This window comes from Xenopus tropicalis, chromosome 8, assembly GCF_000004195.4.
Source record: "Xenopus tropicalis strain Nigerian chromosome 8, UCB_Xtro_10.0, whole genome shotgun sequence".
Taxonomy (NCBI): domain Eukaryota; kingdom Metazoa; phylum Chordata; class Amphibia; order Anura; family Pipidae; genus Xenopus; species Xenopus tropicalis.
The window spans coordinates 106227510-106253086 of NC_030684.2; the positions used below are offsets into that span (position 1 = coordinate 106227510).

Sequence of the window (25577 nt, forward strand, 5' to 3'; positions counted from 1 at the left end):
GACCACATCCTTATATCAGAGATGGATTGCCCTTCTGCCAAAGGAGTTTTTACGGTACAGATCCCTTATCCGGAAACCAGTTATCAAGAAAGCTCCAAATTACGGAAAGGCCATCTCCCATAGACTCAATTATAAGCAAATAATTCTCATTTTTAAAAATTACTTCCTTTTTCTCTGTAATTATAAAACAGAACCTTGTACATGATCCCAACTAATATATAGTTAATCCTTATTGTAGGCAAAACAAGCCTATGGGTTTATTCAATATTTATATGATTTTTAGCAGACTTAAGTTATGGAGAGCCAAATTATGGAAAGATCACTTATCTGGAAAAGCCCAGGTCCCGAGCATTCTGGATAACAAGTCCCATACCTGTACTGAATAGTCTTATCATCCACTGATAATGGATGGGTACAGGAAGCAATTTCTCAACTTGCAGTAGTGTAAAACATCTTTGGCAAAAGTGTTTAAGGGCTCTGGCACACGGGGAGATTAGTCGCCCGTGACAAATCTCCCTGGTCACAGGCGACTAATCTCCCCGAACTGCTTTGTGAGGCAACTTCGGCGATTTGCCGAAAATCGCCTGCTCGCGGGCGACTAATCTCCCTGTGTGCCAGAGCCCTTATGTGAAATACTACACTATGTATCATCTTTTTTCTTAGATAAGATATTAATCTGCCCTCAACTACAATACAAGGATATTGTAATCTATCAATAAAAAAAAGCAATTGTCTTGCAGCCATGTGTTTTACAGAACGGTTATTTCTAATGTCTGTGCATTCCCAGGCTGCTGTACATTTTAACACATATTAACTGACTATATTACTCATGGCTGATTTCAAACTAAAAAAAAAAAAAATCGCAAATTAAAAATAGTTTATTTTGGGACAACATAAGACTTCACTTATGCAACTGCACACAATTTGTTTGGGTGCTCAAATATTAAATAAAAGGACATAAAAAATAAGAAGCAGAAGTTAAACAATGACAAGTCAAAGTAAGCGGCTGGAGAACTGAATGTAGAATAGCTTTGTAGCTAGCTTTAAATGGAGAGCTTGTAGTAAAAGCAGTCAATTTACAAAAGGGCTTAATTACTGCATATTTACAAATCCTGTAGGCACGCCTGTGCTCTCCAGCTTGGGCCACCTAAGGAACGGAATAGTAAGCTATGGTGCTCTAAATAATGCAGCAACTGTGCAGTAGATGAACTTCTGGGAATTGCAGTTCAGCATTATGAAGAGTGCCAAATATGGCTCCACCTGTCCAAGAGAATGTATCCAGTAAATGCTTCCACAGAAGCATGTATATGGAAAAATATATAAAAACCAGTGAAAGATATGCATCAGTCTCAGAGCTGTGAGGCTAACAGAAGAGCAGCAAGAGCAAAGATGCCCTGTTAAAAATGCAAAATCGAGTTTTTATGCTGCTTAATTGTACAAATAATTTGTCAGGTTTCTCTGATTTTACCCCTGGAAGAATACTTTTTCACATCAGAGAAGTTGATCCACACCCTTAACCCAAATCCAACATTTAAAAAAAAAAAAAAAGAAAAGGAAAAGCACATTGATGCATGTTTGGGAAAACCTCAAAAAAATCACATTAGAGGGAGCATATAATGGCCTGTAAGTTTTGTACATTGAAAAAACATTTAAGTGCAAAGTGGTTGCAAAATAAAACTGGAGATTTTAATATATATATACAAGAGCATATATTTGCAAAACATTGCTACTCAAGGGACCATTATACAGTAGCTGCAGTTTTGAAACCGTAGCAGTAAAACACTGGTTTACTGGGTGATAGCGTCCAGTGACGGGTGAGAGGCTGTCACAAGAAGAAAGATTCCGGACAAAGCGGACAGAGGTGAAAAAAAAAAACAAAAAACACATTCTCTACATAAAAATACAGATTTTGCTTGTCTGACGACAAACTACTGAATTATTGACGGCTTTGCTGAAGACTTCAATGTATGGCTCGTCGGTGTGCTGTGAAAAATAACGGCCCGGCAGACAGCAAAGTTAAATTTGATGAACATTTAAATTAAAGGTCAACATTTCAGAACTACTTCACAAGGCCAATCTTCTTAGCTTCGGTTTCGTAAATTAAAAGCCTCCACATTTTCACAATGAATACTTCTGCTTCTTCATCCAGAACCTAGCAAGGAAGAGAACACACGTAGAGCTTCAGCGTGATCTACTATACAGGCAATACTAATGTTATACATTCATTTCATTTACAGTTGGCTAAGTGGCATCCAGAAAATCAGAGATATTCCTTAATTAGCCGTTATTTATTACTCCTGGATGCACACCTCCAATGATTTTTTTATGGCATTTTGCTTTACCAAAGGGCTCTATACACTTCTGTGAATTTGTGTTTATTATAGTTCTTTCCCTAAACATGACTGTTGGCTTGATGCGTAAAGTTAAACAGCACTACCCTGAAGCAGCCAGTTTACTCTTAGAGCATAAGAACAAAATTATTTTACAGATCCAGTGCCAATAAAAACAAAAAGCAAACAGTACCATCCCACACGATATTAAGCAACACTACATTACTATACTTAAATTTAAGAGCTTGAACTTACCATTGCAACATCATCCAGTATGCTCTGAGGCGAACTGTGGGCCATTACCTGGGGACAGGGGGGAAAAAAGCAAAAAGATCAGTGTTGACTTTATTCTTAAATGGTCCCTTGAAATAAATATTCCTATGCAACTAAAATTTGCATTTATTTTTCTGTATCTATTGTTATACAGTACTGCACAGGAAAGCTTATTTATCTATTTTTCTGGTTCGTCTTTATTTTGGCCTTTTAGTCATCTATTAGGGCTTCAAAACTACTGCCCAATTGTGCTATTAGAGAAAATAATCAGCTACCAATTCTAAAGTGCAGAACAAGCTAAAATTAGGAAAAACACAAAAAGACCAATTTAAAATAGTCTCAGCATACCACTTTACTAAACTTTAAGATGTTGTCAGTGTATACAGCACAAGGTTAGTCTGTTAGGCATAACAATGCATTACAACTTAAAAACCTACAGCAGTATAGAATGAGCAATACATAAAGCCCGGTTAGGTTGAAAATTGGGTGAAACTGCCAATTTCCTGTCCTTGATACTTGTCAAGATGAATTATCAATCAGGGTGAGATTTGGATTAACACTTATATGCCATCCTAGATACAGGCTATATGGCTATAACAGAATGCTTTCATATTTTTGTAACACTGAAAGATAAGGCTGACCCTGACCTACTATTACTTCTCAGAAGGTTTTAAATGACAAAAGTCCAAATAATTCTGGTATTCAATTGATTTTTGGCAGTGAAGTTAATTAACAAAACACTTCTTAAGCATATAACTGGAAGTAAACTGCATGAACGCACATGCTGGGTCTGAAGGAGTCCAGGGAAGGCAAATCTAGAGATACCTAGGGGCTTGACAATAATCCATCAAAACTATCTCCTCAACCCCCATCAATGATGGGATTTGTTACCTTCCTAAGTAGGGGAGTTTGGAAAAGTGTTACTGCCCCTTTAATAATACCAAACTGAATTTTAAATAAAAAATTTAACACACTTACTTTCGAACAGACGAAATCAACTAATGTTGCTTCTTCTTCGCCTATATATTCTATAATCTTCTTATTTATCCACGGCCGAATTCGTCTCTCCATTAATGTCTTGGCAAATACAAAAAATGTATTTATTTAGTCACTGTACCCATGATACACAAAGCTCTAGAGAAAGTACTCTGTTTGCGATATCTGCGTTCCTGGTAATACAACCCACTGAAATCTCACAAATTCTCTAAAATTTCTGCTCACCCTATGCGAGGGAAGCAGCCCAACTACCACTGCTATCAAAAGGAGCAGTACAACTTGTTTCTAATGGAAAAAAAATATGCCGGCCCTGAGACTGACAATGGTAGATATTATTTTAACCTATATTTTAAAAATGCAATTATACACAAGAAAACAAATTATTCCTGCCAAAATCCAAGCTACACTAAGTAAATAAACAACTCACAGTGTCCACAATAGACCAGTCCAAAGGATAAGCAAATAGCTCTGGTTTGGCTGTGGGAATTTTCTCTATAAGACTCTTAATATGCTTCCGTTTCTCTTCTGTGTTCACATTGTTTTTGGCCGAGGTCTTGTCATCGTCCCCATAATCCAACGGTACCAGTTTTCTTTTTCGAGGCACCTCATCGCTATCTTCATCATCAAACTTGTTAAAAACACTATCTACTGGCAACTTCTTCCTCTTTGCAGCATTTGGCTGACTGGGACTATTAGGTGCACCTAAATCATGAAAAATATGGTTATATATTTGTTCTTAATTTCAATAAAACACAAATGTAAATAAAGAAAAATACAACATATATACAATATATATCTCTCAAAGCTGCAACACATAAATCACTCAGGATCAGTATTACCACACTGCTCAGATATCCTAAGCACTTTCAGACAGGCAATCAAAATATTCTGGCAAATGCCAGAAGGGCTGCTGTAGCGATCACAGACATGTGCTTTATTTTGGCCTTGGGGGGGGGGCGGCTATCCGGGCTGCAGAGTTTTCAGAGCTCCTGTAAGTTGTAAAATTTTTCCTACCACTAATGTGAAGTGCATTCAAAAATGTGGAATATTTAAAGAGTGAAATTTAGGATGATTGATTTGGCTCCATGGTCACAAAGCCAACCAGTTCAGCTACATTAAAGTCAATAAAGTACCCGCTTATTGTAAAATATAAGTCACAGAGGAGTTCCATGACCATATAAAATCCTTACACAGGTCAAGGAACTCCAAGTTTCAGTGAGTCATGTGACAGGAATTACATCACTAAGCACAGATTATAACCGATGACATCACTAAGTTTTTAAGGATATAATTTACAGGATATTCATGGCTTTTGTGTATTATATATTGATATTTATTCTACACTCACCTAATTTTAAGCTAAGTTCTATTTTAGGCCTGTATTCCTCTTGTGGTTGCTGCTCTGGCGAGTTCTCATGAGGAATGATGATGCCACAAGGAGACTCATCCCCTGGGGAATTTGGAGTGGCATTACGGCTACCAGAAGAAACAGAGGGAGCAGAGCTGATTGGCCGCATCGTAGGCTTAAGGCAAGGCTTTGGTTCAAGTTCCTCTTCTTCTACAGGTTCCTCTATTTTCTCTTCTCTCATGGGTTTCACCTCTTCTTCTTCTTCAGACTCTGGCTGGGGCTTGATTTGTGGTGGCTGTCTCCGTCTCTCTTCTTCCTGCTCCATCTGTAAAAAAACAGTAATATTATATTAGTGGAGTCCTTTCAGACAGCACATAAAATTTGCATAAAACAACCTGTCTTGTCCAAATGTTTCCTCATTTGGGACACTAAATACCTTCCACGTTTTAGCTTTGTAACCGAGATCGCTAGGGGGGCAGTCGCAGGAGTAAAAACCATTGATGGGGAGTGCAAAAAATTTGATGTGCCTCAATCTGAATTACCACTTTCAGCTAATATTTTATTTAATTGAATTTCAACAGCAACGGTACCAGAATTGGAGAAGGAAATATGAATACATGCCCTTGCTTTGGTACCTCATTTAACCATTCCCACTAGGGACAGACAATACATATCAAATTTTTCAACAGGTTTCTCCCAGGTGTCTTGATGCTCGTTACCTTTATAAATGTCTTTTGGAAATGCCCCTGGCAACAGGGGTTGAATTACGTTGAAACTGCATTAGCACTTCCTAATATACAATCACCTACTTTATACCTCCTGGGTATTACAGGAACTTTACCACTGGGACTCCCTGCTAATCTCTGTTATTTACAGTTACCCTATTATGCAAGAGAGTTATATGGCTACATTGGAAATCAAGCGGACCTCCCACACTGAACTTTTGGAAAAAGCTCATAAATTACTCCCTGCCTAAACAGTTAGTGTTTTAATCCAGCCAGATAGGAAATATGGCTGGAGGCAAATGTCTCAACTTAACTTATCATATACTATTAGAATTGCATACCTAATTGGTGGTGTAGTACCCATTGTGTAATGCTTACTACCTTGACTTCTCCCAGCTCACTTTCCTTTCCACACAACCCTTGACATTTTGGTAAAGAATATCTTCCTAATAAAACACACCCTCTGCAGTTCTGCATCTGGATCTGGATGGCCTTCTGCTAACAGTCGCTGTCTTATTTCCTCCAGCTCTTCCTTTTCTCTTTTACGATCCCGCTCATCAGCTTCCATTTCCTTTTCACGGTCTCTTAACCTCTTCTGGAGGGCACTGCCCCTGCACAGTAAACAATTAACATGTAATATCACTCCTGTACCATTACTGATAAACATCTACATTGAATACTGAAAATATACAAAATAAGAATAGGAATAGGGACTTTAAAGGAGAAAGAAAGGTAAAAACTAAGTAAGCTTTATCAGAAAGGTCTATGTAAATACAGCCATAAGCACTCACAGAAACGCTGCACTGACTTCTCTGAAAAAAGATTTCTGGTGTCTATAATTCCTGTGCCAGAGACACCCAAGCTTTCTGTTCTCTGCTCTTTCCTGCTCCCCCCTTAGGAATGTGGATCTGAGCCAATCAGCAGGAAGCTGACTCAGTCTTACTAACTGAACATGTTCACTTGGTCTGGGTGTCTATGCAGGAGTGAGGCATTATGGGAACTTTCATTACTCCGCTCAGCGGTTTTTCTTCCTATTTGGCTTCAAATCTTCTGAACAGGTGAAATATGGGGAGACTTAAAGGAACAGTAACAGCAAAAATTTTTATTAAAAAAAATTAAAACTACACCCTCTAAATAATACCTACGTCCAGCTGCATTGTACTTATTCACCTACCATTTAGCCAAAAAATCCTCAATAAAACTCCTCTCCACGCTATGAAAACATTTTTGAAGAAAGGCAATACGGTGACTTCCCCTCTCTACAAGCGCGCACCCGATGTCTCCCTCTTCACATGACATCCGGCAGTAACCCGGAAGTTCAGTTATTGCCGGTAAGAGGAGGGGGGAGAGACATGCTGCTTGAACAGCAGTGAATGGACTGCAGAGGGGCTTGTGACAGACACGCTGGGAGGGAAGGTAAGGGGAGCGGAACGCTGGGTGAATGGAATGCAGAGGGGCTTGTGGCAGATACGCTGGGAGGGAAGGTAAGGGGACCGGAACGCTGGGTGAATGGAATGCAGAGGGGCTTGTGGCAGATACGCTGGGAGGGAAGGTAAGGGGACCGGAACGCTGGGTGAATGGAATGCAGAGGGGCTTGTGGCAGATACGCTGGGAGGGAAGGTAAGGGAGCGGAACCCTGGGTGAATGGAATGCAGAGGGGCTTGTGGCAGATACGCTGGGAGGGAAGGCTACTGAAGAGAGTAGCTTAGCTGGTTGCTAAGCAGTGCAACGCACGGAGGCGGGATATTCAAAGCCAAAACCAGGAAGAAGCTGACGGCAGCGCGCATGTAGGGGAAAGAAGCTTTGAAGCCCTGCAAGATGGCGAAGACCCTATATACTCGATAGAAAAGTGGCGATTCTGATTTTTTACTGATACTTTATAGGAATGCAGTATGCAGCAGAGTATTTCAAGTAAAAACTGTAAGTTGATTGATTGGGGCTGGGATGTCTAAATGGTGTTACTGGTCCTTTAAGGGCACTATTGAGACAACTGAAGGTATGCCTGCAGCTTGAGATTAACTCTTTACTAGCCTTTCCTTCTCCTTTAAAGAATATTTTCTTTAGATAGACAAAAGTACAAATAGGATGCAGCACTTGTTTACACGTCCTCCAGCCTACTCATTCTTTTTCCATCTACAAGCCTAATTGCTCTGTGGCTTGAAGCCATGATAGGACTAGACAGGAGAGGAGCAGAAAGCGGAGCTGTAAGGTGGCAGAGGGCACCTTTCAAATGTAAGATTAGTGTAGGACATAGGCAAAGTTCCCTTTAATGAGAAAAATTATATTCAAATAAAAATTATATTATGTTATATTAATGAAAAATTATATTACATTTTTTTTTTTTTTAAATAAGCTTGGGGGGGGGGCAAACAAAACACAAAAGGACCAATTTAACATATACATCCATATTCCCCAGTTATAAAGTTTTTTTTTGTTTTTTAAATTAACATCCCCTATACCACCACCCAAAGAAACATTTATTCAAATTGTAATTAGCATTATCGGACAATTTATAGTGTTACATGCACTGTGTACCTGTAATATTTTGGATCATCTCTGTCATCATCATAATCTTCCAAAAACTCTTTGAGTCGTTTTGCTTCTTTTGCCTGGTAAAATAAATAAAAGTTTGAATATCAAATGTATTAAAAAGCTTGTTAAAAAATCACCATCAATAATATTCAGTTTAACAAAAATTGATACCGTTTCTCTGCGTCTTTCCTCCTCACGCTCTGCATCCTTTTCATATTCTCTTGCCTTTTTCCTCTCCCTGATCTCCCAGTTTTTAAGGCGCTAAAAATAAAGAAAAAATGTTACCCGGGAACAGAGAAAATAATTTAAATCACTACTGTACAACATACAAAAGTACTATAGATCGGGCTTGTTTATGCTGAATAAGCAAGAACTAAGTGAGTTGCACATTCAAATGGGGTTTGTGATCAGTCCAAGAATATTTTTAAACAACCCCCTTTTAGTTTTACAGGGTAGGTATTTAAATTTTATAATTACAATTTGTAAAACGCACTGTGCAGAAACAAATCATTGACAAACCTGAAGTTTCATAAGAATAAGCAAAGTAAAGGATTTTTCTATGACAAAGTTAATTTTAAAAGTGAACTACCCATTTAAAAAGAATTGTGACATCCATTTGTACAGCATATGTACACAAGTATACGTATGTCGGGTAGTATGACACTATATACAGCAAAGAGAAGCACTTTGTTTCTAAAGATGTGTGGTCAAGGCTACAGAACAATACATCTCTGTGACACTATTGTGGAAGTTATTCTTTCACTGGGATCCCATTAGATGTTTAAAGGTCCCCATACACAGACCATTAGTAGCTGCCAATATCGGTCCCTTGGACAGACTCGGCAGCTAATCGGCCCGTGTAAGGGCACTCCCGACGGGCCTGCCCTACCGATATCTGGCCTGAAATCAGCCAGATCTCTATCGGGCAGGTTAAAAAATCTAGTCGGATCAACGAGCCGATGCAGTCCCTGGACCGATTTCACCTATGCCCGTCATTATAATTCGATCGTTTGGCCCCTCGCCAAGCGAGCGGATCTGCCAGTGTATGGGGACCTTAATTCTTGAAAGATTAGGCTTTCCCTATGATTATACAATGACTATGCGCTCAGCTATCATACTTCTTTATATAGAAAAATACATGGGGAAAGCCTAACTAATGCTTCCTTTTCCACAAATTTTGGGTTTAACACTGATTAGAAATCCCACGGATATATTCTTTAAAATTAATACACAATTACCTCTTGATAGGCAGCTTCTTTTTCCCGCAGTTTCCTTTCCAGTTTTCGCCTTTCATAAGCTTCTTCCTCATCTTCCTCCCGATCTCTTTTCTTGTCTTTCTCTCTATCCCTCTCTCGATCACGCTCTCTCTCCCTTTCACGATCTCTCTCACGATCCCTATCTCGGTCACGGTCTCTGCTTTTTTCTCTGTTAAAGGAGATGATTTCATACTTAACAAGCTAATTCCGGACAAAAGATATGGTTAAAACAATCTAGTTCCCCTCCCCCACCACAGGCTATCTGCATCACACACAGATTGTCTTGTCATGGCTTCTGCCTACGCCCCTTTAGAGCAGGCGTGGTTCTTGAAACCCACAAGCTGGTTGTGGCACCTCCAATGTATTTTTAGACCCAGGTCTACCTATGGGTTTGGTAGTTTTATATGCCATAATTTTAAATACATTAGACCCCAAGCATGATGTGCTTGGCCATTGCACAGAAACATTTTTGATTTGTTTTCTATTTGTATAGTGCCAACACATTTCTGCAGCATTTTACAGATAAAGGTACATTCACATCAAGCTTTAAAATACATCTTTGGTGCAAATAAATATCTGTTGTGCTTTTTTTTTTTTTTACCTTGATCGGCTCCTGTCTTTACTGTGGTCCCTTGCACGATCTCTATCTTTGTCGCGATCTCTATCCCTGTCCCGGTCCCTGTCTCGATCTCTGTCTTTGTTCCGCTCACGATCCCGCTCTCTTTCTTTCTCCTTTTCTCGCTCCTTTTCCCTTTCACGTTCCCGTTCCCTTCTTTCCCTCTCTCGTTCTCGCTCACGTTCTCTGCGCTCTTTTTCTATTTCCTGCCTCTCCTTTTCTTTTTTGCCTTTCTCCTCCTCCAATTTCTACAAAACCAATGAAATAAGACTGTTAATATCAAACACAGGGCAAAAGGTTAAAGAAAAAAAAAAGACAAAAGTGTAGCAAAAACAAAAAATTCCACAAGACTAGATATCGTGCAAGAAATACGTAGCTAAAAGAACCAGCAGTCTCCAACCGTAACTTCTAAGGGGCTAGGCAGAATTTAAAGCAGCATTCCACATTTTAGGTAACAAACTAGTAGAGTGACTGGCAAATAATTCAAGGGAGGAATGCATAAGTGTTCAAACCCTAATGTGTATGTACAGTAAGTAGTGTCAGGAGTGTAAGGACCCTATTTAGGGTTTAAAAAATAAGAAAAATAGGGCTAATTTCAAAGTTTAGCAGACCTGTAGAGGCCAACAGCTGGGAGCTCATGTGAAGCAGCTTTTGTAGTTACCAAGTATAATTATCTTGAACATATTGTAAAATAAATTATGAAATGCTGCTTTAAAAATGTGCATAGTGTAAAAATGGACAGGTAAAAAATCCTGAGTAGAGAGTGTGGAACAAAGCTTTACTGGCATCCTCAGGTGTAGTAATATGTCATGGCAACAGTGTTTGCCTACAGCAGGGTTGGAAATGGTTAAAAACTTACAAAGCCTTGGTTTACTCTTCAAAGTATGATGTAAAATTGTGACACAGTCAGGAAGGTTGGAAATCACTCGACTGAGACATGAAAAACTACAGAGATATCCACTGGATCCATTGCGATGGCAAAAATTGCACTTATTTTAAAAATGGTGGGGAAAAAAAATGTCTACGACCCAGAGTACCTTGAACACATTGGAAATAAAACATCCACAGATCATATATTCATCCTCGTTCGCAACAGTTTTGATTTAACTTACAGATGCTGTGCTAGGACATGGACCGCCAACACTGGATTAACTTTGCCTATAAGCTATGATTCTGGGAGGAAGAGCAAGTACATTGTTGGAAAACAGACAAGACCATTTCAGTCTCACATTTGCCTGAACAGCACACTCTATACACTGTATGGCATATATTGTTCAGAGATATTTAAATAAACAAACAAAAAAAATGTCCCTTCAGCTCATGATTTCATAACCACTGGAATAAAAGTTAATGTAAAATGCAGCAATATCAACAGTGCAAAACTTTAATTCATTGGAGAAAAAAAACTGTAAAAGCCATCTTACCTGCCACAAGCAGCAGTTCATTGCCGAGGGGAGTTCAGGAGTGAGAGTAAAGTGTATATGGAGTGGTATTTTACAATTAAATGTACACAGCAAAGAATAGTAGACAGTTTAGCACACTGATCTCAGAATTGGATACACTGACAGACTACAGAAACAGACACTGAGAAGCAAAAAATAAAATACGTTTGGAAGATATATTACATAAAGTGGGGTTCTAATCATAAAATACGGGCTTTAAACTTAAAGGAAGGCTTGTCCCCCCATTTTTTAAACTTACCTCATTTCAAAGACTATAAAATATGTATATGCACTGTCACGGAAAATACTTACAGCATACTACAGATGCTCCGATTTGCAAGTAATGACCCAATTTAAGGGAAATTAAGTTTACCAACGGCTTATATGCCAGCTAATCAAATGATGTTTTTATCGTATAAAACCCCCGCCAAAAGAGAAAAGTTTCTATAATCTGCATTTCCAATGTGACACAGCTAAAAGTGAGGCTTACATATAAAAGGAAGCAAATGTGTAATAGCATAACACTGCATTTAGCAAGACAAGATTCAAACAAGAGAAAGAACAGAAGAAGGATAGAGAGAAAATGAAGCAGTCGATAATGGAATTGGCTTACCTCTTAGTCTTCAGATACATCAGTGCTGTAAATGGACACCCCCTACAATACTGATGCCAACAGCCACAAGGCAGCTGCAGTGTTATTTTAGAAAATCCTACCAAAACATGCAAAGGATCACTGTGCTCACCTGTCCAGATCTCCACAAATCAGACTGGACCCTACTTCTAGGTCATAGATCAGCACCAGACAGGTCTTTTGCAGCAGAAAGGTTAACAAACTACTTAATAACTTATTTGAATGTGCCCTAATAACAATGGTGCCTTCAAAAGGATTGTCCTCATTCATTTATAACTATATAAATGAGCTTGTACACATCACTACTCACCATGGTATCATGGAAGTAAGTGCACATTTACGATCAACAGGACAGACCTCCTCATCAAACTTAGGAGCAGCCTGCAATTCATGTAGCTGATCATTCATTAACAAACATGACAATGAAAGGGGTTGTTTATAGTTTTAGACAATTTTATTCCCTGGACATTCAATACTCCGATAACATGCTGCTCACAAAACTGCTATAAATACTTCCTGTCCATTCCTCAGTAGGCAAATAATTATCAGATACTTCTGGGGTATGTAATAAAATGATGGTGGCATTCTTTATAGGAAATTTTGTAGGCCATGGTTAGCAAATTCACACAGAAAAAAATTAAACCTAAACAGAACCTTTTTGGGATAGCTTGTACTTTATTTCTTTCTGAAAGAACAGACTTGTTGGATTTGCAATAAGCTCTCACCTACAAATTTTTTTTGTTACCTAAATGTGGTCTCTTACAATACAGTATGGGGTGCTTTACATGGATGATTAGATTAGCTTGCTCATGTCTGCTGCAGCAATAGGAAACAAGATTCAGATACTGGAAACCACCAACCTGGGCGAATTCTAAGCAGCCAGAGCAGCCTGCACAAAACCTACACAATGAAAGCCTTTCAACTTTCTTACCTATTAGCAGCAAGCATTTAACACTGTGTAGGCAGCACTCCTTCCTCAAAGCGCTGGGGTCCAGCTTGGGTACAATCTACAAGATTTTTTTGGTTTGTATATTCTCCCTGTGTCTGTGAGGGTCTCCTCCCACACTCCAAAAACATACCGGCAGGTTAAATGCTCCCTGAAAAAATTGCCCCTAGTGTGTATTTGAAAGGATAGGGATTGTAGACTCTACTGGAGCAGGGTTTGATAGCAACGATGTATACATTTTGTAAAGACTGTATAAAATGTGTAGGCACTATATGAATATCAACAACTATATCAAAATCTTAAGGTGATACAGACACCAGAACACTACTCAACAAAATGAAGGTACAAAAAAGTTACCTATAAATCACATTGATCTTTTTTGCTAATAAGTCTGCTTTTGTAAGTAATTGTTACTTACAAAAAAGTTCCTAGACCTGACTATTCTGCCAACCTGCCTGTCCCCCCTCAACCTGTTAGCTATTGCTTCTAATGCTAATGGACTACTGCTGCACAAACATGGCAGCCTCTTCTTAGACAGACATGGAGGATCAGATAGGTAAAAGCACTGGACAAATATTTTTATGGCAAAATTATAAAGACTATGCAAAGACAATGTTATGATTTAATTTATGGTGTCAGTATCTCTAACATTTTTTTCAGTAATCTCTCCCATACTGGCAATTTCAGCAGCCAAAAACAGGGGGGAAAAAAAACTACTTTTGATGATTAGGGTGTGATGTAGTAAGTTTGGCTTACAACAACAAATCCTTTGAAATATGCATGCTTAAAACAATTAAGTACACTTTTTGCAATACTAATGAAAGTTCTTATAATGGGCACCGTACAATGTCTGCATTATGCTAAGAATGTACTTAGTATGCAGGAAACTGAAATGGATGGGCCATTTTTTAAGCCAATCTGTCAAATACAGAGTATAATCTGTGCTCCTATTCAACACAAAACCTACTAGCACTACTTTAACTTGCATTCTGGAAAAAGGACATGTAGGTAAACCTAATATGACAATTTCTGTCCCCAAAAGCTATTAGGTGATTAAATAACAAGCCAGTTGCCCCTTTGCATATCTTTAGAGGGGGTATCCAAAAATATAATAAAAAAACAGAAGCTCATACTTACATTGCATTCCATGTTACTTTCCAAGCTGTGAGTTTCATCTTGCATTAGTCACCATATGATCTCTATCATAATGGTGGGGTTCAATGAATAGATTAGCTTTAAAGGGAATGTACAATTCTTCCATGCATCTTAACTGTGGCATGTGTGGAACACCCTTATCTACTTTCACTTTACAAACAGCACATGTATGTGCAAATTATGGAAAACTGTCCACTCAACTACTGCTGCTGTACAGTTAAGAGCAGTCTGTAATATGCCTGTCATAAATCTAAATATACATGGATGCTTGGTAAATATTAAATATAATAAACCTAAACCTCTAAATAAATTAGGTTAATTTTTGCTGAACAAAGCTTGCTGACTTACGAAATTTGCCAGCTAGAATTGTGATTCGCTCCTAAGGAGCACTGACCGTGTATCTTGACACACAGGTTTTCTCTCTTCTTGTGTGAATTTTTTACATATGGGAATGCTGTTTATGCTACAACTATGTGGCTTTTGATTCTGCAAAAAGCTTGATTTATATTTTATGAAGAAAAGATTTAACACAAAATTATTACCTTGTGCGTATCTCTGAATTTACTGATTTCACGGGATATTAGGTCTCGCTTGTCTTCCTCCATTTCTATTGCATTTATATCCTCCTGCAGTTGTACACTGTTCTGATACAGAATAAACCAAACAAGTGGTCAGATAGCAATAATAAGTAATTAGGCTTGTACATGGCGCAGTACTGTCACATTTTCCTCTATTACATGGAGAGAGATGTCTGGAACAGACAGGTAAGATGGCCACACAGCATTTATTTAGAACTTTTCCCAGCCCAGTGCAGTTTCCCCTCCATACAGAGCAGACTTCAAGAGCATGCATTCTTACCATCCAGTAAAATGTAATCTCTAGTATACCTCAAGCACCAGGCAACACTTATCAAGATATCTATGCCATCCTTTAAATGTAAATCACACCCTGTCTTCATGATATTAACTGCCCACAACACTCCACATCAACTGTACCTACTACTGCACCATAGTAAAGGCAATAGTCTTGTGTGATTGTATATTAGTTTTTACATGGCTCCATAAGAAATTCCTTATTGCTTATAACACAGTAGCTACTGTAGACCTCAAATTGCTTCTACACGTACACATACAATGTACAGCTGCTATGGCAAGGTTTTCACCTCTCCCCACTTCTATTTTGACTAGCAACAAAAAAGCATTATCATTCAAACCTTGGGGACAATATACAGAGAACTTTACTTACTGACATCTCTTCCTTTTTATCTTTCTTTTTCTTCCTGGGGTGCGAATCAGAGTCCTGTGATGGAGCATTCAGTTCACTAGAATACTCCTTAATCAGAACTTCGATTGCACCTTTTATAATCCCATCCCGCCTCTTTGTATCCTCGTCCACATCATCCTCATCATCTGCTGCTGATTCAGGCTTTGCACTCTAAAACGCAAGACAAAGAGACATGAGCAAGGTCTGCCTTTTTTCCCAGAACATAAATTAAGATGTTCTAATTTGTCTATGCAAAATAAATCACACTACATCATTCAGTGCAAGATTCCATGTATAGGAGTAAAAGCTTTTACATGTCCTGAAATTTTGTGCATCACTATCAGTTATTTTTGTAGTATGTAGTTGCGATTCATTATATCATATTCCACCAGAAGTCCTTCCCTGCGCTTGTAACTTTGAGCAGAGGCATGGGAAGTGAGATTTTAAGAATAAAGACTTTAATGAATAATGCAGACCCATTCCACATAAAATGGCAGTGTTGAATAAAATCAAAACCAGACACTTACTCCATTGGAAGCCCTTTTAGATGCTTTCCACTCATCCAGCTGAGCTTTGGTCTTGGCATCAACCTTTACAAGCAGCTTTTTCTCCCCAATTTGTAGATCATGAAGAAGCCGTAGAGCTCGCAGAGTAGATTCAGGTTCCTTGTACTCACAAAATCCAAAGGCTGCATAACATAATTAAGCACATTAAGCATTTACTGAGGATGCAAAAATAGTGCTTTCTACTATATTTAAATGCATGATCCAAACCAATCATATAGTAGGGAAGACCGTGTAATCATTGCTTGAAAGAAAAGGCAAAACTAAGGAGATAACAGCACTAGAGATTTGAGTATTACATACCAAGACAAATAACTCATGTGCATTAAAGCAAACTGAAAATAAGGAAAGCTCTGTCTACATTCTTGCACATTACATACAATTTAAAGAGCTAGTTCATCCTTAATTTTTAGTATGCTATAGAACATCCTGTTTTTAACAACTTTTCATTTATTTAGTCTTTATTGTTTATTTTTTATAGTTTTTGAATCACTATGTTTCCTCTTTTGCCTCTTTCCAGCTTTCAAATAGGGGTCACTGACTCCAACAACCTAAAAATGTTTACTGCACAAGTAAATATAAGTCACCCAACCGCAGGCCTTACAGTTACTATTAACCATTGATACTAACCTTGAAGTTTCCCAGATGCTCCTTGTACTCTCTTCCAGCTTAAGACTAAGCCACATTTCTAGAAAATAAAGACAAAAGGAAAGAGTTAAGTTGCAAATTAAAAAAAAAAAAAAAAAAAATTGTTTTTGCTGTTGATATATGTATAAGACTCAGAAGTATTGACTTACAGCTAAAAGCTGCCTGATGAGCATATCTGATGCCTTTTCAGATATGTTTCCCACAAACACTGTGGTAGTTGGGCCACTGTTATCATCATTTTCTTTATTTTTCAGCCCAATCATGTCTTTCCGAGGCCCCAAGTGTTTCCCAACCATAGATACTGTTGGTACCAATACCTATTAAAATAAAGAGTTGATAAATTTTTATTATTTATTTTAGCAAACAAATACACAAAGACCATACACAAACAATTTAAGAAATGTACAGATGCACACAATCCCCCCGCCCCCAAATGTCACACCTCCATTCTTTAGCCAGCATTACAGAAGAACACTTAAGAAATCTTATGATCTTAAAAAAAACACCAGACTCAATGTAGGGAGAGATGTCATTTTGGAAGCTGTTTAGAGTTGTTTATGGATTTTAAAATAAAAGGTTTGCTTATTAATTAATAAGTGCGAAAGAAGGTAACAAGCTTATTTTGTAGTCTAGTAAATAAGATTAGATTGGGAATATTAGTGACAAGGCTGTGTCTGAATAACCACCCAGCTCAGAGTAAAATCAGTACTACCACACTGTAATCAAGATATGTAATTTTACCCTCAATTCTCGGATGAAGGACTGACTAACAATGAAAACATGAAGTGTGCTTGGGGACACACATTTCATTTTTAAACAGGGAGTAGAAGATGGTGTTCAGTGGTGTAAACCAGGAAATACGTGATCAGCATAATACAAGACCCCTCAGTAATGTACTTCTGCATGCTTAAAGGGTTTTGCCAGGGGGTTAAAGAAAGGCAAATTTTCAGCCAACAGGGACCTAAAAAAATAATCCACAAAGGCAGAAGCTAAACAGTATATTTGTATTTTCAGGATTTGCATACATTTATCTAAATTGTGACCACATGGGTTTCTTTTTTTTTTAAAGGTGCATTTTATTAATTTTTCATACAAACAAAAACATAGAGTAATACATTTAATAATGCAATGAGGAAAACATATTGGACTTTCTTTTCCAGGTCTATCTCCAACATTTTTAACCAAAATCAAAAGGGTTAGTTTTAACATTACAAAGTGAGAATGTGAGTCTGGTAGCAGTTCCAACATATTGGGTCCGTCACCTTGCCGAGTTAAATATTCAGGGCATGGCAGAAAAAGGAGGGAAGGCACTAGGGGACCTACCATATAAGCTAGGAGCAGGATCGTTCAGTTTCCCTCTAGGTCACACCAAGGGCCCCAAACTTTGTCAAATTTATTAGGTGCGCCTCTAGTCTCGTATGTAAGTTTATATAGAGGGGCCGCCGCATTCACTAGATTCTTCCAGGCTGCAATGGTAGGCAGGGTAGAGCCCATCCAATGCATTGCGACTGTTTTTTTTGCATAGAACAGGAGTATTCTGTAGCGCGTCCTGGAGTTATTTTGAGCAATTATACCGTCTAGGACTCCAAGCAAGCAAGTTTCGGGAGCAGTCACAGTAGGGAAGGCCAAGTTATTCGATAAGTATTTAGTGACTGCTGACCAGAATTTAGCTATATAAGGACATGCCCAGATCATGTGAAAAAAGTTCACATGGGTTTCTTTTATGAAAACTTGTAACTTTTGTAAAGTTCTCTTTAATTTTTTCATTTCCTATTACTATTCCTTTTGTTCTATTAGTGGCATCTATCAGGTGGTCTACATTTAATGATGCATAAAGGATACAATATTAATGCCCAACCCTATACTAAGGTTGCAGATTGTACCATTGCTGACAAAGTGAAATGCAGTATTAATGCCCCACCCTGTATATAAGAGCACATGCAATGCTGCTATTAATCAAACTTACAGTTGGTCCAGGTGCCATTAAACTCATTGGTACAGGAATCATTGGAGTACCTATAAATAAAGCAAAGAATAAGGATACTAAATACTTCAGGTAAAACAATTCCAGCCCATCCTTTATAATACACAATAGGCTGCTTTACTTCAGACAGCTGAATGAAATACCATGCAAAAATATACTCAAACAAGATCACACAAAACTCTATGGGGCAGATTTATAAAAACACGAGTTCGAATCCCAAATGGGAAAAATTCGGATTGGAAACGAAAAATTTCTGAAGACTGCAGATATCACGAAAATGCTTACGAAAAAATCGTATTAGTCATGATAATATTGTATTGGAAATCCGTAAGCAAGCGGCAAAAATGTTGCGGAAAATATCATTGGAGCGTTCGTGGATAAGTAAATGTGCCCCTATGTCTGACTGACTTACAAATAGAAATTCTATATTTTGTTTGAAGCTAAGTTAAACTGCTGAGTTCTCCCTAAAATAAATCAGTTGCAGTGCACAGAACCAAGAACTGTCCATAGCCATTTTGAAGTCATGAAGAAATTGCCTCCTTTAATTCTTCTGTAGCTGAGACAATGGAAGAATATTCATATTTAAGGAGTACACCCCCTATACAGCATAAATTTAGTGAATAGAGCTTGTGCTGAATATACCTTTTGCCTATTGTTTTAATTAGTAAATGTGTGAACGTTGCTATTTCTTGCACTAAATTGAAACTAAAGTTAAATTCTACTTCCTGCTCCCATTTGAGCACCTTTAAAAAAAATCAGCAGTCCATTGAAGTCCTTGCTGAAAACAAAACTCTCTTTTCCCAGCTGCAGCCTGTTGGGCTATAAGTAAATTAGAAGGCTTCTCAGTGATTTTGATTGCAGCTGTTACCATTTGACTGGAAAGCATTTATAATACAACAGGGTTTATTAATTCAGAGTCACATAAATGGCAGCACTGACATAGCAATGCATCAGAACTGATTATTAGTTACAAGCATACAAATGTTTACATTAACTTACCAGGAGGTGGTGGAAAGCCTGGAAACTGAGGTGGTGGGATCCCTGGAGGAAGAGTTGGAATCCCCATAGGTGGGCGATTTAGATGTGGTGGATAAGACATATTTATAGTAAAAACCTGGGGAACACAACGCATATCAGTATAATCAGTATAGGATGGTGTGAATTTGCAACCAAACAGAGGTGTTTAAAATGCTAAGTAAAAATATTTAAAATGGCAGAACTGTAAGGTCTGTTGCACAATGTATTGGGCCAATTATTTCTCATACTGCATGCTGGACTAGTTTCAGTTAAAATGATGTTATATAGTGAAGTCTATAGTGCCTATGAGAAGGCTGGAAGCCATAAAAATCCTTTGGTGGGCCACATCTGGCCCACAGACCTCCAGTTGGAGAGCCCTGAACTTGAGTATTGTGTGGGCAGCACAACACTTTAGGTCCAACACCAATTTTCTTTGAGTGCAAACAATCTACACACAAAAGTATGCCCATGATCAGCCTCTAGGGCAACACCATATAACGGTTTGCCAATAAGGCAGACAGTGTAATTTACGTATGTAGAAGCAGTGACCAAGGTGCAATTTTGAGCACAATCATATCTGCATGTTTCCCCACAAAGCAGCATTATTTTCCCAGAATGCAAATGTCATCACTGCTAGCTGTGTTTTGCCTGGAGCAACTGCATCCAATTTGGCAAAATTAACAACTGTATGCACATTTTGTTGCAAATCAAATGCAATTGCATTGAGATCTATGTGGTGTCAATTCTGATGTTAAAGGAACAGTAACTCCAAAAAACAAAAGTTTATAAATTGAATTACAGTATAATGTACTGTTGCCCTACACTGGTAAAAGTTGTGTGTTTGCCTACTATAGTTTATATAAATAAGCTGCTGTGTAGCCACGGGGGCAGCCATTCAAAGGAGAAAAGGCACAGGTTACACAGCAGGTAACAGATAAAAAACCACTATATTCTACAGAGTTTATCTGTTATCTGCTATGTAACCTGTGCCTTTTCTCTTTTTTTCAGCTTGAATGGCTGCCCCCGTGGCTACACAAAAGCTCATATATATAAACTATAGTAGTCTTTCTGTAACAAACACACAACCTTTACCAGTGTAGGGCAACGGTGCATTATGTTTTAATTACTTTAAAGCTCTTTTATTTTTTGGTGTTATTGTTCCTTTAAGCGTGCAAGTGATGTAGGAGCAAGTGCATTGTACCTATTGACACAAGGCGCAAAGGGAATCCTAAAGCTACCCCCTGGTCAGGAGGGGGTGGTAAATCCAGAGTTCCTATATGTCAATATTGACATCTCTTTAGCCTTATAACATACCATGGACTTTTTTACATAAACCCGCAATGATAATAACCTTGCCCCTTTGGAATGGTTTGCCATTCATGCAAATACAAAACACACCAACCATGAAAATCATTAGCACAAGTGTCATCTTATTCATCCGCATCACTAGTGACCTTGCACTTTGGCATGTTACAAAAATGTTCAAGGATATATTTCACCTTTAAAGAATAACTTTTTTTTTTTTTCTTTTTAAATTACTCTGCACAGTCTCCAGGATAACATACCTGTCTCCCTGCATGCATATTTAGTTATTTTCTATTACAGCCAGCTCAACTACTGAGAGGGAGTGCTCAGAAAGCAAAAGGGGCAGAGTAAGTAAACAAGGAAGTCTGTAAAGAGCTGCTTGTAACAGAGAAACAAACTATGTCTGCATGCAGGGAGAACATTGTGTTATTCTTGGGGCTCTTTAGAGTAATGTTTGGAGATTTTAAAATAAAAGTTATCCTTTAAGGGCTTAAAAGCCAAAAGTAATTTATATGAAGAGATTGAGACTGGATTCCAGGTCAGTTTGGCCTAATGGCTCTGCAACAGGCACAGCTGGAAAACTTTTCTACTTTGTTTGACCGGGGCTGCACATTTTTTAAGACACATATACAATTATAGTATAATATATATATATATACAATTATAGTATTATATATATATATATATATATATATATATATATATATATATATATATATATATATATATAGTGTGGTGGCAAAAACTACTCACGTGTATGATAACTTGAGGCATTGCAAGCTAAACAAGGAGATGCAAACAAGCTGCCCTTGGAAGCAGTATGCTTTGGTAGCTTAATAAAGAGCAGCAATCACTATAAGCTATTAAAGCCTGTACAAATGCCACTGTAATGGGCATGTTTCCTTTGCAGCCCATTAGTTGAAAGCCTGATCTTTATTTCTATGGAAGTTGTTACACAATGTAGTGGCTACACAGATAAAAGCATTAAGTTCCTTACAGACCAATTTAACTTTAAAAGAACAGTAACACCAAAAAATGAAAGTGTTTTAAAGTAATTAAAATATAATGTACTGTTGCCCTGCACTGGTAAGGGCTCTGGCACACGGGGAGATTAGTCGCCCGCGACAAATCTCCCTGTTCGTGGGCGACTAATCTCCCCGAGTTGCCATCCCACCGGCGAAAATGTAAGTTGCCGGTGGGATGGCACACGCGGCGGCGCGATTTCGGCAAATCGCCAAAAATGCCCCTCGAGGCAACTTCGGTGATTTGCCGAAATCGCCTGCACAGCGTGTGCCATCCCACTGGCGACTTACATTTTCGCCGGTGGGATGGCAACTCGGGGAGATTAGTCGCCCGCAAACAGGGAGATTTGTTCGGGGGCGACTAATCTCCCCGTGTGCCAGAGCCCTAAAAGTTGTGGGTTTGCTTGAGAAACGATACTATAGTTTATATAAATAAGCTGCTGTGTAGCCATGAGGGGAGCCATACAAGCTGGAAAAAGGAGAAAAGGTTGAAGGTTGCATAGCAGATAACAGGTACAATATAATGGGGTTTTTATCTGTTATCTGCTATGTGACCTGTCCCTTTTCTCCTTTTATTGGCTGCCCCCATGGCTACACACAGCAGGGTATTTATATAAACCAGTGATCCCCAACCAGTGGCTCGGGGCAACATGTCGCTCACCAACCCCTTGGATGTTGCTCTCAGTGCCCCCAAACCAGGGAGTTATTTTTGAATTCCTGATTTCCTACCAAATAAAGCCTCCTGTAAGCTCATAGTGTGCATAGAGGCCCCTAATAGCCAATCTTAGCTCTTATTTGGCACCTCCGTGAACTTTTAGGATGCATGTGTTGCTCTCCAAGTCTTTTTACATTTGACTGTGGCTCACAAGTAAGAAAGGTTGTGGACCCCTGATATAAACTATAATAGGGTTTCTGAGGCAAACACACCAGGTGTACCAGTGCAGGGCAACAGTACACTATACTGTAACTACTTTTATACACTTTCATTTTTTGGTGCTACTGTTCCTTTAAAATGATAGGATTGGATGGCACCTACAAAAGCCTGGCAGGTAAAAGACACATAGGTGCCATGGGAGGCAGTCTGCCTGCAACTGCCAATATAAACAGACAAGTTGGACGTTTGTGCTTATGCAGCAGGTGCGTTTCTGTGGCTGCACAGACTTACTGGGGTTATGGGGTGAGGTTATTTGTGGAATAGCCCACCTACCACAGGTTCCTAAAACCAGTGAACATGGCAAGTGCCTGCCCAGATGCACAGTTCCCAGAATTCCATAGCCACTGGGAGGCAAATGCTGGGCGCTACTAGCGCTATTGTATTTACAGCTCTACAGGTTTTCCTTTAGGTAGATTGTGTGAGGAAACAATCGATAATATACATGGGATAATATAGAAGGGACAATTAGGGGAATAGCACTCCCTATCCCTGCCAGAAGGCGGGCACCAGTACTGGTCAGTCTCATCAGAATGGGCCTCTTTCTCCTTCCTAATAATATAAACACACAGATGAGAAGATGCGCCCCTCCATTATGTTACATAGAAGCCGCGGATTAAAAGATTCCGCCATCCCACCGCCCCACACCATGCTTCCGCGCACGCACAAACATACACAGCACTGGCCGAAATAAAGGACTCATAGGGCCGGGCCTGGCCGCACTCACCTTCCCTGCTGGCCAGGGGACGCTTCTGTGCCTAGCTACTTAGTGATTGCTCTCCAGGCCTCTGCTCGGGTCTACTTCCAGTATATGTGGCGGCCTCACACAAACGCACCGGCGCCCTTCCTTCTTTAGGCCTTACTCACGCCGCAGCGCCGCTCGCCAGGCTCCCAGCATGCATTTCGAATGAAAATGGGAGGAGGGAAACGCCGTGGTGATTCGGAGGGCGTGGTAACATGTTAGCCATCTTGAAAATGTATGTGAAGGGATGTCCAGGCCATTTTGGTGACGGAACTGATGGTCACATATCTGTAGCTTCGCTAGTGATGAGATAAGTCGCCGAACCTTGCCTACTTTAAAAGAAAAAAAAATGTAAAGCTACGTGAAAAACAAGCAAAGTCCAGTTAGTCATTCTGAGGTAGGGTCTGTTATTTGAGGCCTTATCTGATTTTTAAAGCACTTGTGAGAAATTAACAAAGTGGAGTAAACTAATATTGGAGTTAAACGTGTATAATTCATAAAATACTAAATATATTTCGTTATATTTTAATTAATTTATAAATGGTTATTTTGACCAATAAATATAATAATTGTGTAGTGTGTAGCAGTGCCCTGATTAATCATTCTTTTGAAATAATGTTACTTGAACTCTTGGAATTTGATTAATTCTATTTCATACCAGTTGCTGAACTTGTTTTGTGCCATTTTAACCTTCAATCAATTATCTTTATTACATGTAAATACACCAGTGATACACTCTCCAACATCCCCCTTAAAAAATCACTCAAAAATCCACTTTTTAATTAGCTGCTGTTTGCTGAAATCTGGGCATCCCAATAGCAGGTATTGGACTCTTTCTTTATCATCTGAGATTGAAATATATTGTAACATTTTATTATTATCATGAAAAGGATATTTAAAATTAACCAACAAAAATTTGAAGGCAAATTCATGGTCTTCGGGTGGATATAAGGGGCATATAAACAATTGATATGATATATTCTCAAAGAGTTTCCAAGCTACTGAAGTCTTGATGTTCTGTTACCAACTCTGGCTATCTTGACTTTACTGATCTCTCTTACCTCTAACTCCAGCATGAATATTTGTCAGAAAAAAACCTTCTAGCTGTTCCTTCTCTGATTCCTGCCAGACTTGACCTTAGATTGTCTGGTAATACTCATATTTTTTCTTGATGCTTCAGTATTTGGACATTCCTACTATGCCCAGATGAACTGGTTCCCAGTATCCTGCACTAGGTGGATGCCAGTTAGTGGGCCAAATAGGCTTCCTCTAATTTTGCTAGAATATTGGACACTTGGATGTTTAACTGTAGGCTTCTCTTGGCCTTTCAAGAAATGTATTTAGACTGAGACTGGCCAAGATCTTCATAGATCTCTTTGTTCTAATGCAGGAGGATTTTACCTTGTAGTAGTCTTGTGTGGAACTGGGATCACCTAACAGATATGGACCATTATCACTATTGCCCTAATCATTGACTCCAAAGATTCTGATTAAAAGTTTGATTTGTTTTGTGGACCGCTTGTGCCTAGAATCAGGCCCAGGTACTCATAGTGCTAAAAGGGTCCAGAGAGTTTTGCTCAGAGTTAATTGTCCAAATGAATTCTACTAATCTTGGAGAGAAAGCTTCAGATGAAGTCAATTCAGCTTACTAGTTGGGTCATCAGCAAAAAGCTATTTAAATATGCCACTGCTATGGATCACACATAACCTTTGGAAATGAGGAAAACTCCAAGAGCTGGATGGCAAACTGTCTATGATACCCCGTGATTGAGAAAAGAAACTAGAAACTAATGCTCCATGGTTTTAAGAACTGATTGGACTCAGTGTGCTTTATCAGAAAGGTCCATGTAAA

At 38.7% G+C, this 25577-nt stretch overlaps 1 protein-coding gene across 2 annotated transcripts; it reads right to left on the reverse strand.

Moving 5' to 3' along the window:
• Window positions 1-1664: 1664 nt before the first annotated feature.
• On the reverse strand, window positions 1665-23901 carry rbm25 (RNA binding motif protein 25). Of its 2 annotated transcripts, none has more exons than XM_031890311.1 (18): window positions 23711-23901; window positions 19708-19822; window positions 18691-18740; window positions 16874-17041; window positions 16707-16764; window positions 16041-16201; window positions 15496-15684; window positions 14793-14894; window positions 10062-10324; window positions 9443-9629; window positions 8376-8465; window positions 8208-8281; window positions 6133-6283; window positions 4948-5272; window positions 4027-4301; window positions 3582-3680; window positions 2586-2633; window positions 1665-2152 (listed from the first exon to the last, which is right to left on the reverse strand). In XM_031890311.1, exons 2-18 carry the CDS (start codon window positions 19805-19807, stop codon window positions 2060-2062), a joined length of 2433 nt encoding a protein of 810 aa, XP_031746171.1. In that variant the 5' UTR covers window positions 19808-19822; window positions 23711-23901; the 3' UTR covers window positions 1665-2059.
• Window positions 23902-25577: the final 1676 nt, after the last annotated feature.